The sequence below is a fragment of the Suncus etruscus genome, chromosome 19 (assembly GCF_024139225.1).
Source record: "Suncus etruscus isolate mSunEtr1 chromosome 19, mSunEtr1.pri.cur, whole genome shotgun sequence".
NCBI classification, from domain to species: Eukaryota; Metazoa; Chordata; class Mammalia; order Eulipotyphla; family Soricidae; genus Suncus; species Suncus etruscus.
The window spans coordinates 41,709,210-41,723,039 of NC_064866.1; the positions used below are offsets into that span (position 1 = coordinate 41,709,210).

General features: G+C 40.2%; 1 protein-coding gene across 1 annotated transcript in view; it reads left to right on the forward strand.

The window, feature by feature from the left end:
* Window positions 1-8,887, forward strand: part of TG (thyroglobulin) — a 286,547-nt gene extending 277,660 nt beyond the window's left edge. Inside the window, exons 47-49 of the mRNA XM_049765629.1 lie at window positions 6,908-7,042; window positions 7,532-7,722; window positions 8,682-8,887. Coding sequence (XP_049621586.1) covers window positions 6,908-7,042; window positions 7,532-7,722; window positions 8,682-8,797 — 442 coding nt within the window. The 3' untranslated portion in view covers window positions 8,798-8,887. The remainder of the gene's footprint in view (window positions 1-6,907; window positions 7,043-7,531; window positions 7,723-8,681) is intronic.
* The last annotated feature ends 4,943 nt before the right edge of the window (window positions 8,888-13,830 follow it).

Below are 13,830 nucleotides of genomic sequence, written 5' to 3' on the forward strand. Positions count from 1 at the left end.
GCGCAGAAATATCTGGGGAAAAAAGACTACCAAATAAGTCATTGAGAAGGGTTGCAGCAAGAAACTGTCTCTGGCACAAGCTGCTTCAATGCATGCTCAGTGAAGGAGAGAGGATAGAAAGATGGTTACAAGGATTAGACCAATTGTCTACCATGCAGAGAGTAATCTCTGAGCAGAGCTAGGTGTGGACCAAACTCTCCCAATTCTCCATGGAGAAGCAACCTCTATAAACATGCAGTTTTTGTGTGTGTGGCTGGAGACACCCCAACTCTCCCCCTTCTCACCTGGAGCAAGTATTCAAGCTTCCTAGCTTAAGTTACTATACACACAAGGTTAAGCATCAGATGGATTCCTCTCAGAACATCCATAACACCACCACCTTTCTAATTAGCACCAAGCATCCAGGAAAGATGAAACCCTCCTACTGGAGACAGAGCTTGAGTCAGGATTTTATGCCATGAATAATCTCTGTTGTGTGGCTTTTTAACTTGTGATTTGCTGAAATTCGGGGATTAAACCCTTCTGCAACTTCACATCAGCAGTATCTACAATGAGAGGCAAGATTGGGGGATGTGAAAAGAGGGATAATACAGTGTGTAGGCCATTTGCTTTGCAAGTGATCAACCTGCATTTGATCTTTAGCGATCTTTATGATCCCCAAGAACTACCAGGAGTAATTCCTGAGTGTAGAACCAGAAGTAACCCCAAGCATTGCTGGGTGTGGCCAAATATAAACAAAAAAAGAGCCAACCTTTTGTCTTTACTGAACAGTGGCAGCAAATCTGTGATTTTGATTTCTATACTATCTTTCCAGTTTACTGCAGTCTTTACTCTAAAGAAAATGCAGCTTGCACTTGCTTGCCTTGGTCCCCTCATTTTCTAAGGTGGACTTTCAGTTCTTCTGGTCTCTAGTCTTGCCCTGCTGATAGAACCCGATCCAAAGGACCTTTGCAAATGTTTCGTTGATTTCCAAAATTGATTTCCAACACTAGAAAAAGTTCCCTCATCACTTTCAGCATGATATACTTCTCAGAACAATGTTCAGAGTCTCAGGGACTTTAGCACTTGCCCCAGTGGTTCCCAATAAACACCCTCTCCAAGCTTTCCTCTTCAGTTGTGCAATCAAAGCACTGAATCCAACTTAGAACTGCACCCAGGCTTTATTCCAAATGCTCTTCCTGTTTCACCTGCTTGTTAAGACTTCTCACATTTCATATCTCCAGCTTTCCAAAAATCTTTCTTCAACTTCTTGCTTGACACTGATGGTCTCTATCTTTCTATCTCTCCTCTTACAGAGTTTTGTGTGTTATCTATCTGTCTATCTATCCATCTATCATCCATCATCTATCTAACTAGTTATTATTCTATCTATGATTCCAGATCACATAATTCAGGTTTTCATTTTAGGAAGTGGGGTGGGGGAAGGACTTATTCAAGAGACAACACAGGCTTCTTCAGAGTAGAAATAGGTAAGCAAAGATGCAGGGACAAGCAAGCAAGATATGAGTTTAAGGGAGAACATGGGCTTTAGGAGCAGATCAACTTTTCATTTTTTTGTTTTGTTTTGTTTTGGGGCCACACCCCATGGTGCTCAGGGGTACTCCTGGCTGTCTGCTCAGAAATAGCTCCTGGCAGGCACAGGGGACCATATGGGACGCCGGGACTCGCTTTTCATTTTTAAAAAGAAATGCGGGCTTATATGCATGTCCTGCTATACTGTATGCTTAGAGAAGACCCTTCGATTCTCAGTCCTCTTCAGAGTACAGCACACAGTCTATAGTCAGGAAAGATAGCTTGAGCCCAGTGTGGTTCTGATGTTCTGTATTGTCTCTCATCCTCACTGAACTTAAATACATGTGGTCATTTCTAGGCTCAGCTAAGTGCCAGTTCATTCTTTCTACACCCTATAAATACTAAATTACGACCACCGGCCACAGTTACTTTTATTGTGAGTGTAATTCTGAAGGGGACCTTCTCCACCATCAGCATATTCAGTGACGCTATGTAGGAGTTGCAAAGACTCATCATCAGGCTCATTCACAGATAGAAATTTCAGGGTGAGAGGGTCAGCAGATTTGAAGCCAGCATCGCCATCTTGGAAATACCACCACCCAAAACCATAAGAAGATACGAGCCTAGCCTATGCTTAAGATATGTGAGTATTCCATAAGAAAAAGTTTTACATTACAGAAATGTAAAACAACAACTGAAAGCCAAAGCAAGTCCGTATGATCATTCACCTGTATGAGTGTAATACTCCAGTAATCTAATTTATCAGTGGTCAAAGCAGCACAGAGCACAGAAGCTAGAACAGTATGATGAACCCTCTACCCCCCAAAAGTTCTGGTCCTCAGTGAATGAGTTTCTCCATTTACCTTGGCAGACCCTGGTGTCTTCTCTCACGTAGTCCTTTGCTGAGACAGTCTCTGGATTCCCTCTTCTTCCTCCAGAGGGTCTTAGGATTTTCAATACCAGACGCGTGGAGGATTTGACACTTTGGTCACACATGCACTCTTTTTGAGGCTCCCTTTGGCTCCCTCCTCCAGATGTCTGCTTTCAACTGCTGGAAATAAGTCCAGCATCCTGATAACAATCAGTCCTGCTAAGAAGAAAAAACAAAGGCATCCTCCCCATACACAGCAGGGTCTCGAATTAAGAAGATCTGATGGCCTGGAATTCCAGGTCTCATCCCCCAAGTAGTGCTCTGAAAACTTTTGGAGTTGAAAACTGGTAAATATTTGGGAGCAGGGGGAAAGGTGGATAAGAATTGGTTGTACCACTTCATAAGTACCAACACACTCTTCTTCCATGATCCATTTTGATCATTTGTACTGGCTGGAATGAGACTATTTACACCATAGAAATTGGAAAAAAAAAACAAAACAAAACAGAAAAAGCCTACAATCCTTCCAATAGTGATGTCCATATAGACATCAGACCTTTAAGAATATATGAAAGGAACAAAAAGTTTTTGCTTTTTATAAATGCGTACAGTTTAAGTTTGAAGTTTCCCTAAGCTTACAAGGCATCCTGTTTCGTGACCTTCAGAGCCACAGGCTAGCTTTAGCCTAAAGAGATAAGAACTTGGCTCTACTCAAGGAGGGCAGTATACCCAATTTGCTCATGCTTTCTGTTATTTTTGCTTGCAAAACTTTTAGTAAGGTGGAGCAAGGCGGCCACCCCCACCTCCAGCCTTTAAGGTAAAGAAATGTAACCTCAAGTTTAATATTTTTATGTAGGATCAAACATAACTTTTAGTGGTGGTCCATTAAGCTTTAGCGATTGTCTCTTTGTGTAATATGTAACACTGGTAGCGGTCTGTTAGGTTTTGGTAATTGTTTGCTAAATATCTCTTTCTTTTACATGAGTTATATTGTTTTCTTAGTAATAGGTAACGCTGGTAGTGGTCTGTTAAAATTTACTGCTTGTTTTTCTGGTTGCTGAATATCTCTAAAAATGGATGATGGCGCTGTACCTTTGAAAAGCACCCTATAAAAATGATGCTTAAGCAATGGGTCGGGGTCACTGCATTGGCTCTGACCCTGACGCGCCAGAAAATAAACCACCTGTGTGACTTACATGGCTCTGCCCCTCCTTGAAACTCTCAAGGCAACGCTCGGGAGAAGGGGGGACTGATCCTCGACCTCAATATATAAAGAGAAATCAGTCCTCTTAACTTCTATCAGACTATCTCCAGATTGAAGACCCTCACCACCACCCTACCTTCTTGAGCTCCCAGCTGTTTCTCAAAGGGTAAAAGCAGATGGGGGGGGGGATAGACATAGAAGACTAAATCTTAAACTGAGGTATCACATATTTTATTGCTTATACCTCCATGTTTGAAATTTTGATTGTGTCATCATTTTACAGATGAAGATACCGAGACCCCAAGAAATCTGTATCTTGTCTAAGATTTCTCAGATACTTAGAGGTGAGGGTAAAGCTGAGAACTCTGACCCATTCACTTACCATTTGTAATGCAACATTCTTGGAGATGTATTTTTATCAGTGATCTTCAGTTTCCTGACCTGTATTGTAGACTCACTAGAAAGCTTAGTTGGATTTCTGTGGCCCTCAGCCTGGACTCCTTTCTGTCTCTGGCATTGTACCTCATCTTTCTGAGTCTTGGGCTAGGGCTTTGAAAATATGCTTTTATTTCTTTGACTGGCCCAGGATGTTGGCAGTCACAGACCTGAGTGGTACCTCATGGGTCCAAGGAACTCAGGAAATGATCTCTATAAATTGGCACTAAGGGAGATGCTGCCAAACAGCTCAGCACAAATGCTAGTTCTTCTCAAGTTTGACTGAAGGTACTTCTTGCAAAGAACAAGGACTTTAGCTTTGTGGGCTCAGATTCTGGACATTTTGTTGATACTGATACTTCCTGTTCCCCTTTGAAGAAAAAAAAATCTTAAATCTACTCTAAGAGAACCCAGCAATTGATTTTGTAGTTGCAAACATAGGTCAGTCTGTGGAAATTGTTCTCTCTTGACTACATGAATGCTATTCATTTTATATGTATCCTGTTCATCTCTCTTGCACCTGCCATATACGGGAACTATGAACATAGGCATACACATACACATAGAAACACAAGGGATTTGCAATAACACTCATTTTACATCACTTCCACATGCAGTGACTGGTTTTGTGTAGTGTTTTATATTGAAAAATATAAAGATATAAAGAATGCAAATGACTCATCCCAAGTTGTACAAGCAATAAATCACTGTGTGACTCAAAGTCACTGTGTGACTCTGTGGCCTCGTGTTATCCTGTGGCACCTGGGAATAGTTCACATGGTCAGTAGAAATTCTGACTTTGAGCCTCTCAGAGTCTCCAAGCTAAGCAACATTCATCCCACACCTAATCCCTCTTAGCCACCACAATTCCCAGATGGAACAGGACAGAATCACAAAGGAAAATGCCATCTTGGCTTAAATGTTCACTTTCACATCGTTCTCAGAGTTTGGGGGTAGTTACAGTGAACTCTGAGCCAGAATGACCCATCTGTTCAACAGATCCTTACATCATTCTTTATTGTGCTGAAAACTCCCATAGAATGTGACTTTTAGAATTCACCCGTCTGAGTCCTTTCCCAGACATCTGTCCATAAAACACTCTTGCTTCTACTAGCACAGGAGAGACTCACTGGTGACGTTCCATCTCCCTAATGAGTTTGAGTACACTCACTGGTGAGAGTTCATCAAGAGGAAGTAATGTAGATGAAAAATAATTTTTAAGCACTAAAAAAAAAAAAAAACCAACTTTTAAGCACGACGACACACAACTATCCTGTAATTGATGGATTAGCTTACCACCTAGATGATGAAACTGTGAGTTAAGAAAATCACTGAACTAGCTAAGGTTACACAACTTACAAGATGCAAATAGAATGCCCATGACCTTATTTAACATGATGTTCCTAGAAGCAGTTCTTTGGATTTGACTGTGCTCAACTTACTGTGCTCAACTTTGCTGTTCAATTTACCAGTTACATCAGAAAACATATATGGTTTAATTTGTTATAAAAGTAAGGCTGTATCTTGAGATAAGTTGGGATCAAATACAAGATCAAAGACCTCATTCTTACACAAGATGCCTTCATTTCCAACTACGTGCAAATTCAGAAGGGTGCACCAAGCCACACACCACACTTAGTTTGGATGATTGTCTAGAAAGCTTCCTGAACATTGCCGTACTCATTAAAGAAAAAGGACGCATATTAAGAGCAACTAAAGGGAGCACAGCATAATGCTATTCAGGATTCCTAATATGATATCTCCATTGTCCTTTCCCCCAAAGAATCTGAAAAAGCTATTCTTTTGGCATTGAGATGTAACAATACACATGGTGTTATGTCACACAAGTGGGTATCAAAGTTTTGTAGGTTTTATTGATTAATTATCTAATGTTTAATCTCCTTCTTAATCTTGAATGATATAACACAATCTATTCTCCCAAGTTTAAGTCACCTGATTGGTCTTTCTAGAATCTTAGCCCTCACTAAAATACATGGGTGTGGCAACATTTTCTGTAAAACCTATTGTGACCAGCTCCAACTTTCAGTGACGTTTATATCAACTCTAATAAAGATTAAATCCAAGGCACTTAAGGCAAAGGTGATATCTCTGAGAAAAGTCAAATTCCTTAGTACCTAACTTCCAATACCCTTTCAACTTTTCACCCCATTCTTTTCCATGTTTATTTTTAAAATTGCATCATCCTCAGGTGACAGCTCCAATATTCAAATCACTCCTTTGATCTCCACATCTTTAGTCTTTCTTAAAAAGTCTCCTGCTAGAGGCCTGTGAGGTGGCGCTACAGGTAAGGTGTCTGCCTTGCAAGCACTAGCCAAGGAAAGATCGCAGCCGCAGTTCAATCCCCCAGCGTCCCATATGGTCCCTAAAGCCAGGGGCAATTTCTGAGTCACTAGTAACCCCTGAGCATCAATTGGGTGTGGCCTGAAAAACCAAAAAAAAAAAAAAAGTCTCTTGCTAATTAGATGCTCAAACCATCAAATATGGGACAAGAACACATATAAATGGATATGTAGACAACTGTCTACCATTATGATTTGTAAGTGAAGTTGTATAGAAACAGGACTAGCACAGAGATGGATATCAACAAAATGACTTTTTGAAATAAAAAAATATTTATACTGTGAAATTATCATAAGAAGAAAAGTTTTATAAAATTGGTTACAGGCATTGTTTGAAAAGTGTTAAGGACTCAGAATTGGGGATTATTCAGCCTATAGCTGTGCCATGGTTCCACCCACTAAATAAAATACAAGCAAAATGTCAGCTAAGACTAGACAGAAATGTTATTTTGAAGAGAACACAGATAAATATTGGTTTGGGTTTAGTTTTTAACTTTTGCTTCTTCTGTCCTTGTATTTTCCCAGCCTGGACTTGCTAAGTGATGTTCAATACGCCTTTGGACTGCCCTTTCATCCTGCCTATGAGGGACAGTTTACTCTGGAGGAGAAAAGCCTGTCCCTGAAAATTATGCAGTACTTTTCCAACTTCATAAGATCTGGGTGAGTGGCATTGCATGCACCTCAAGGCTGCCATAGCCATTCTTCTTTCCTCAGTATGAGTGGCTGGGCTCTATCAGTAAATTCACTGCCATGGTGCTATTTGTCTCAGCCTTCCTCTTCCATATAAACTTTTATATGTGTAGGTTAATCATGAAAAAGGAAATTAGAATCAAGATCTAAGGGCACTAGAATTAAAAAGAACACAGTGACTTTCTGAACAGACATTCAGAAAACCAGAAGGATAACCAAGTCCACTGTCATAAACAAATACCTATCCTCATCCAAGAAAGTGAGTCAGAGGCTCTTATAATGTTTATTAGTGTAGGAATGCAGTGCACAGTGCTAGAAGTCTTACCTGCATAGTGTAAAGTCTGCTTGGATACCTAAAGCATGATTTGGTCCTCAGACACCAGGAACACATGGGAAATTACACTGTATGATAAAAGTCAAACTTTCTTTACAGATGTTTCTTTTTCTCATTTTCCCCAGAAATCCCAACTATCCACATGAGTTCTCCAGAAAACCATCTGAATTCGCAACTCCCTGGCCTAACTTTGTGTCTTCAGTCAGTGGAGAGAGCTACAAGGAATTCAGTACCCAACTCTCTAATCGACAAGACTTGAAGAAGGCCGATTGCTCCTTCTGGTCCAAATATATCCAGTCCCTGAAAGTACTGGCAGGTAAGAAAACTTGGAACAGGCAAGGGTCAACTGGTCTTAAGAGGAGGGGCAAGGTTTCTATAATTTCACATTAGCTTAGCAAGCTTGAGCCACTGGATCACTGGAGGCTCACCATGAAAACTCTTTCCCATAAGTAGGTTACTGCTTGAAGTGTCCTCTTGGTCACAAATCTCTCTTCTGATGAGAAATAAAAAGGAAAAGAGAAAGAGGTGCAATGAGTGGATACTGGAGTGTCCAGTGATAGGTGATCAAATGGGAGATTGAGAGCCAATCTATAGCACTGAGCTAAGAAAAGGTTACATATTAACCCACATTCTCACTGCCCTAGAAGGGTTGGGTAAAATATCTCAGAGATAGAATCCAGCCAGCACAGAAGTGGGCAATTCTATCTCTTCTTGTTGAGAGCTTCCTGTTAAAGAAAACTTTGAAGAGTTGTTCTGAAAAGAATATGAACTATAACAAGACTTCTTGAAATAAATGAGTTGGACTTAGAAAACTTAGAAACTTTTAGAAAACTTATAAAAAGAATAAAGGGATGATAAAACTCAGTAAAATTCCTTCTGCTTTATTGGTGCCTAAAAGGAATTTTACACCCAAACAAATGGAAACCCAAAGAAGAAAGATCTCATTTCTTCCCAGAGGATCTGACTGGCTTAAATGAGAGGACTCTGGAATTGAGATTTTTCACATGAAAGTAATATTCATGTGGGAAACCGGGCAGTGGAACATGCTACATGGCAGTGTCTTTATCTAACAGATGTTTGAAGTAAATATTTTTCACTTCCAAGGTCAAGAGGCTCTGTGTTAAGTGTACCCCTAAGATCAATCACTAAAAATAATCTGGTTGGGTCATTATTGGTAACATTCATTAGAGATTTGTCTCTAGGTCAAAGTAAAAGAGATGAAGAAAAAATATGATTCTCTATCCAAATTGTATCAACCTTGCATTTCCCTTTCAGATGAAGCCAAGGGTGGATCTTCATCAAAGAGTGGAGGGGAAGATCAGTCCACCATCTCTGAACTGACAGAAGATCCCATAAACCTCCCAGAATCAGGCTCCAAGAGCTACAAGTGACTTGATCTAAAACCCCTTGCCTGGTGTCCTCTAACCTGAGACTTCCTCTGTGGGCATATAATTCTAACTTACAATAAAATGTCTACTCATGTCTACATGTGTGGCTGATAAGTTCATTCAAGATAATCTGTAAGTGGGGTCGGAGTGGTGGCACAGGGCATAAGGTGTCTGCCTTGTGTGCGCTAACCTAGAATGAACTGCGGTTTGATCCCCAGCGTCCCATATGGTCCTCCAAGCCTGGAGAGATTTCTGAGCACATAGCCAGGAGTAATCCCTGAGCATCAGTGGATGTGGCCCAAAAACCAAAAAAAAAAAAAAAAGATAATCCATAGGAGACATAAAACTATACTTTAAAATATTCAAGAAAGCTGAATCCCAGGTTTCTATTTTCCTTTTAACAATATTTATGAGTCATTCTCTGTGTGTGGATTCCCATGCTGGGTACTGGGGAGAAAATAATCTTGCCACATAGAAGGTGAAATAGGTATTTATAATAACAAAAAGTAGGGAATCATTGACAAGACTCTCACCTGCATGTCAGCAAAGATTCTAGAAAGTAGGTTGGAGACCAACTCGGGCTGGTTAAGTCCTCTAAGAGTAAAATGTGCAATGAATTAAATGAGTGGTAAGATGGAAAAGGAAAAAGATCCTAGAACTATTAGAAAGCAGAATTGACAGGACTTGACTGAATGGAGTAAGACGTGGTAATAAAACGTTTGGAATCATTACTTAATCTTCTGCTTTATTTAAAGGAGAAAGCATAATACACCATAGAGAATATACATATTAAAGAGATGCACTTAAGAAGTGTACTAAGAGGTTATACATATGCCCTAAGTCTTTTGAGATAGTCTGAGGAGAGTAGATAAATTCTGGATCCCAATTGCAGTCTGCATCGCAGTCTTGTATAGTCTGTAAAAAATGGCTCACAGCCTTCAGAGATCAGGAAATGACCTAGATCCAAGAATCTCTCAATAGCTGAAACCAGTTGTGAGCAACAGTCCGTGGTGAAATGAAGAAGTAGAAATTGACAACCAGGACCACATCAACAGCAGTGGTGTGCCTGCCTTTTTCTTTGAGGATGACTCGAAGCTCAACGACTAGAGTGGCTTTGACAGCAGCAGCAACCAGAGTTATGACATAGAGTAGGAGACCTTCATATGGGGTGAGCAACTAAAGAGGACAATGAATAGTTCATACACCAATCGATGGTGCTGCCCAGGCCTGCTTTTCATGCAGTGGCTGTCTGCAGCAAGTCCAGCTGGGTTGATTTATATAGGTCCTTCAAACTTATAATGGAGTGGTACCATAAGTATCTGAAGACATTGCAGCAGCAGTGGCATCATCTTCTTCCCGGGAAAAAGAAATGGCCATATACAAGAAGGAAGGGCTAAATACAATATAAATAGACATTAAGTATAATACAGACAAACATTAAACAGAGAGGTGGCCACCACACACACACTCATACAAAGACAGACCAAAGGAAAAAGACCCTAGGACAAATTGACCCACATAGAATGGATCAAAGTGTAACTTCACCCTGGATTTAGGTGTACCTATTTGAGACCCGCCCATTTCTGGAAGGGGTCTTGGGAACTAAATATTAGGTGTGACCTTACCTGCAAGACCCCGCCCATTCCTGGGAGGGGTCTTGGAATAGGTAGACAAACCCTTAAGCCAGGGGATTAGGGGGGTTTGCCCTGCTAGGCTCTCTGGCTTTTGGGTTTTGCCTCTTTTGGTCTTTGACCAGGATGGAGGTTAAAGGAAGATGGCTGAAAGGAGTTAAGATGCAGGGCTAAAAATGGCTGAATGCTTAAAAAGTTATGATGTAGGCCACACACATGTGGTGGATAGGGCATGAATAAAGCTAATGCTTCCTAATGCCTGTCTCTGTATGAGTGATTTTGCCATTCACCTGGGCCTGGGACCCGCCGGCTGAATGGGGGTTGCAGAGCCACGTGGCCTGGAATGGCATCCACCTCCATCCAGCCCCATCTTTACTTATTTAATTCAACATCCAAGCACTTCAAAATATAAAGCTGGCATGTCAGGTTGAAAAAGTTTTCTACTTCCTTGAATTAATTGACATGGAGGAGAGAAACTTTGATGAAAAAAAGCTTCATAATTTAGAACATGCCGAGAACATTCTTAAAGTAATCATAAAATTTAAGACTAGAATACTAAGTGATATTGGGATGAGAACTGTAAAAAGAGTTTATGGCATTCAGGAATAAGGATCTCTGTGGAGGATCTCTTGTTCTGAGCCTTGCCTTGGTAAGAGCAGAGATCAATTCAAATAGGGCACAAATGTGTGAGGCTGCTTTTTGTATAAATAAACCTATTCTAGAGGCCCAGACAACTGAGCAGTAGCACTCGTAGAGAAATGAGGGATTGCAAAAATTAAAAGCCACACCTTCTCTCCAGATATGAACCTGGAAAGAGGACATTTGGAGCTTGTTCGGCTTCTGTGTTGAACACCTGGGGAGATCTAAATCCAGATTTCCTTCTAAAGTTGGTGAATTCTGAGTTTGGAATCTCAAAGGAGAGACAGATTCGATTTATATCACCTAAAAGTATTTTTTTTTTTTTTGGTTTTTTTTTTTGGTGGGGGATTCAGAGTCCTTAGATTTTTCTGATGTATAGGAATCTTTTGGAGACACACTGAAGTACATTCCAATACAAAGCCCAAGTATTGAAATGGAGGTGAATTCTGGATTTTTGTGGCTATTAATAAATTAGCACCCTGAAAGCAACTGACAACAAATTCACAAACACATTGCAATTTCTTGTGAGTCTGAGTTGGCAGTAAGATGTCGTCCGTGTACTGTACCAAATAGCCCTGGGGAAACTTTTTACGAGCTGGACATAAAATTGCATCAACAAAATTTTGACACACAGTAGGTAAATTCGCCATGCCCTGAGGCAAAATTGTCCTTTGAGATTGCTGCCTAGGGGCCCTGTTATAAAGAAAAGGAACTGAAAAGGCAAATCTTTTTCTGCCTTCTGGATGTGTAGAAATATTATAAAAAGAGGTCTTTAAGTCAATTACTATCAAAGACCAGTCTCTCTTGGAATGGCCACCAGAGAAGGTAAGCCATTCTCTATTCTGCCTATCAAAGCCATCTGAGAATTTACAAAACTTCAATCAGTTAAAAAGTCTCCAACTACCTGATGGCTTCTTTTTTTTGTTTTGTTTTGTTTTGTTGTTTTGTTTTTCAGCCACACCCATTTGATGCTCAGGGGTTACTCCTGGTTAAGTGCTCAGAAATTGCCCCTGGCTTGGAGGGACCATATGGGAAACCAGGGGATCAAACCACGGTCCTTCCTTGGCTAGTGCTTGCAAGGTAGACCCCTTACCTCTAGCGCCACCTCACCGGCCCCACCTGATGGCTTCTTAATAATAAATTCTAGAGAATTCCAATTAGAAAAAGGTGTTTCAATGTGTCCCAGCGCTGACTCTCATCAACTAAGTTTCTAAGCACCTCTAATAGCTACCCTTGAACTTAGTATCTGAGTCCATCTTTTCCCAAGTCATCAATGCAAGTTTCCCAACAAGCTTTGAAAAAGCACGGAGTAGTCTTGCCTGCCTATTTACTTCTTTGTATTGTCCTTCTCCTTCCCCTATCAGCATTTCATAAGATCATATTAATCCTGCAATCCTCCTTCCAGAGTGATCTAGTCTATTAATTTTACTCTTAGAATTCTCAGCAAACCACATCTCCCACTGTAAATGTTGAGAAGTGCTCAAACAGGACTTTGCTAGAGTATTAAAGTCCTGTTGGGACCAACACCCACCATCACTCCTGATATCAAAGTATTCAACACAAAACAGAGAAAGAGGACCATGCTTCAAGCACACACTTTCTTAGAACTACTGAGGAATTCATATTCAAACCTTCATAGTTTGAAATTAGATTATTTTCTTGATTGGAAGAATTTGTTTCTGATACTGAGTTATTACTAATTTCCCTAAAATGTATCCTTTGTGGGGGAGGTTGAAGGTGGATAGGTGAGAATCCTACAGATCTGCCTTCTGATTGGACAATTTCAGTATCATTAGATTCTCTTTATAAGCCAATATACCCAAAAGATACTGTTAGAGGCATGACTGATGACTGACCTAGTGCCAGTAAGGGTCAGAAGAACACCAACCTCAGGGCTTTAAGCTTGCCTATGTGTGTTAACCTGAAATGCTTTTCTAATATTTGGGTTCACTGGCTTTTCAGAATTATTTGAAAGTGCTTCAGAAATTTTCAAAGCAAGACTAGAATATCAGCCCGTGCCTCAGCAAATTTTAATGCGAGGCTAGAGAATTCAGCCTGAATCTTTTGATTCTCATGATACATACAAAATGAAAAAACAAGGAAAGCTACCACTAATGCAATTAGCATGAGGAGAAGCCATGGTCCTTCAAACAAAGTCCAAGAAAATGACATTACCTTGAACCAAAGATTTGTAAACTTAAAACACCAGAATGATAAAATTCACCTTAGAAGCAACAGAAAATAATATCTCACCAATCATCAGCAAAGTCCCTACTTGATTTCCTGTTACAGTTTCAGGTCCTTTTTTGGATGCCATCTGCAAGTGGAGTCCAGGGCCCAAAATGAGGATCTGCTGAGACACAGGTCAAGAAGTAAATCTTGATGCAGGAAATAATCCACACAGTAAAAAGGTACAAGAATGGGCTCAAGAAATTCAGTACTCAAGTAAGGAATAAACACACACAAGCTTTCTGCTCCTAAGAAGGAATGCAGTTTAGTGGATAAAGACTGAGGAATAAGCACTTGTCTTCCTCAGACTCTTGCTTTTATTGACAAGAATCAGGTTACACCCTAAAGTTGGAGAGAAATTCCAAGTAAGGAATAATCTAATAATCCCATTACAGGTCACATCCTAGGGTGGAATTTGGATATTTATTAGGGTAGGACAAATAATTCAACAGAAAGGATCAGAATTCAACTAAAGTCTTCTGATCTATTGATTTCCTTGTGTTCTCTTGATTTCAAATACATTTATAGTCATTGTGT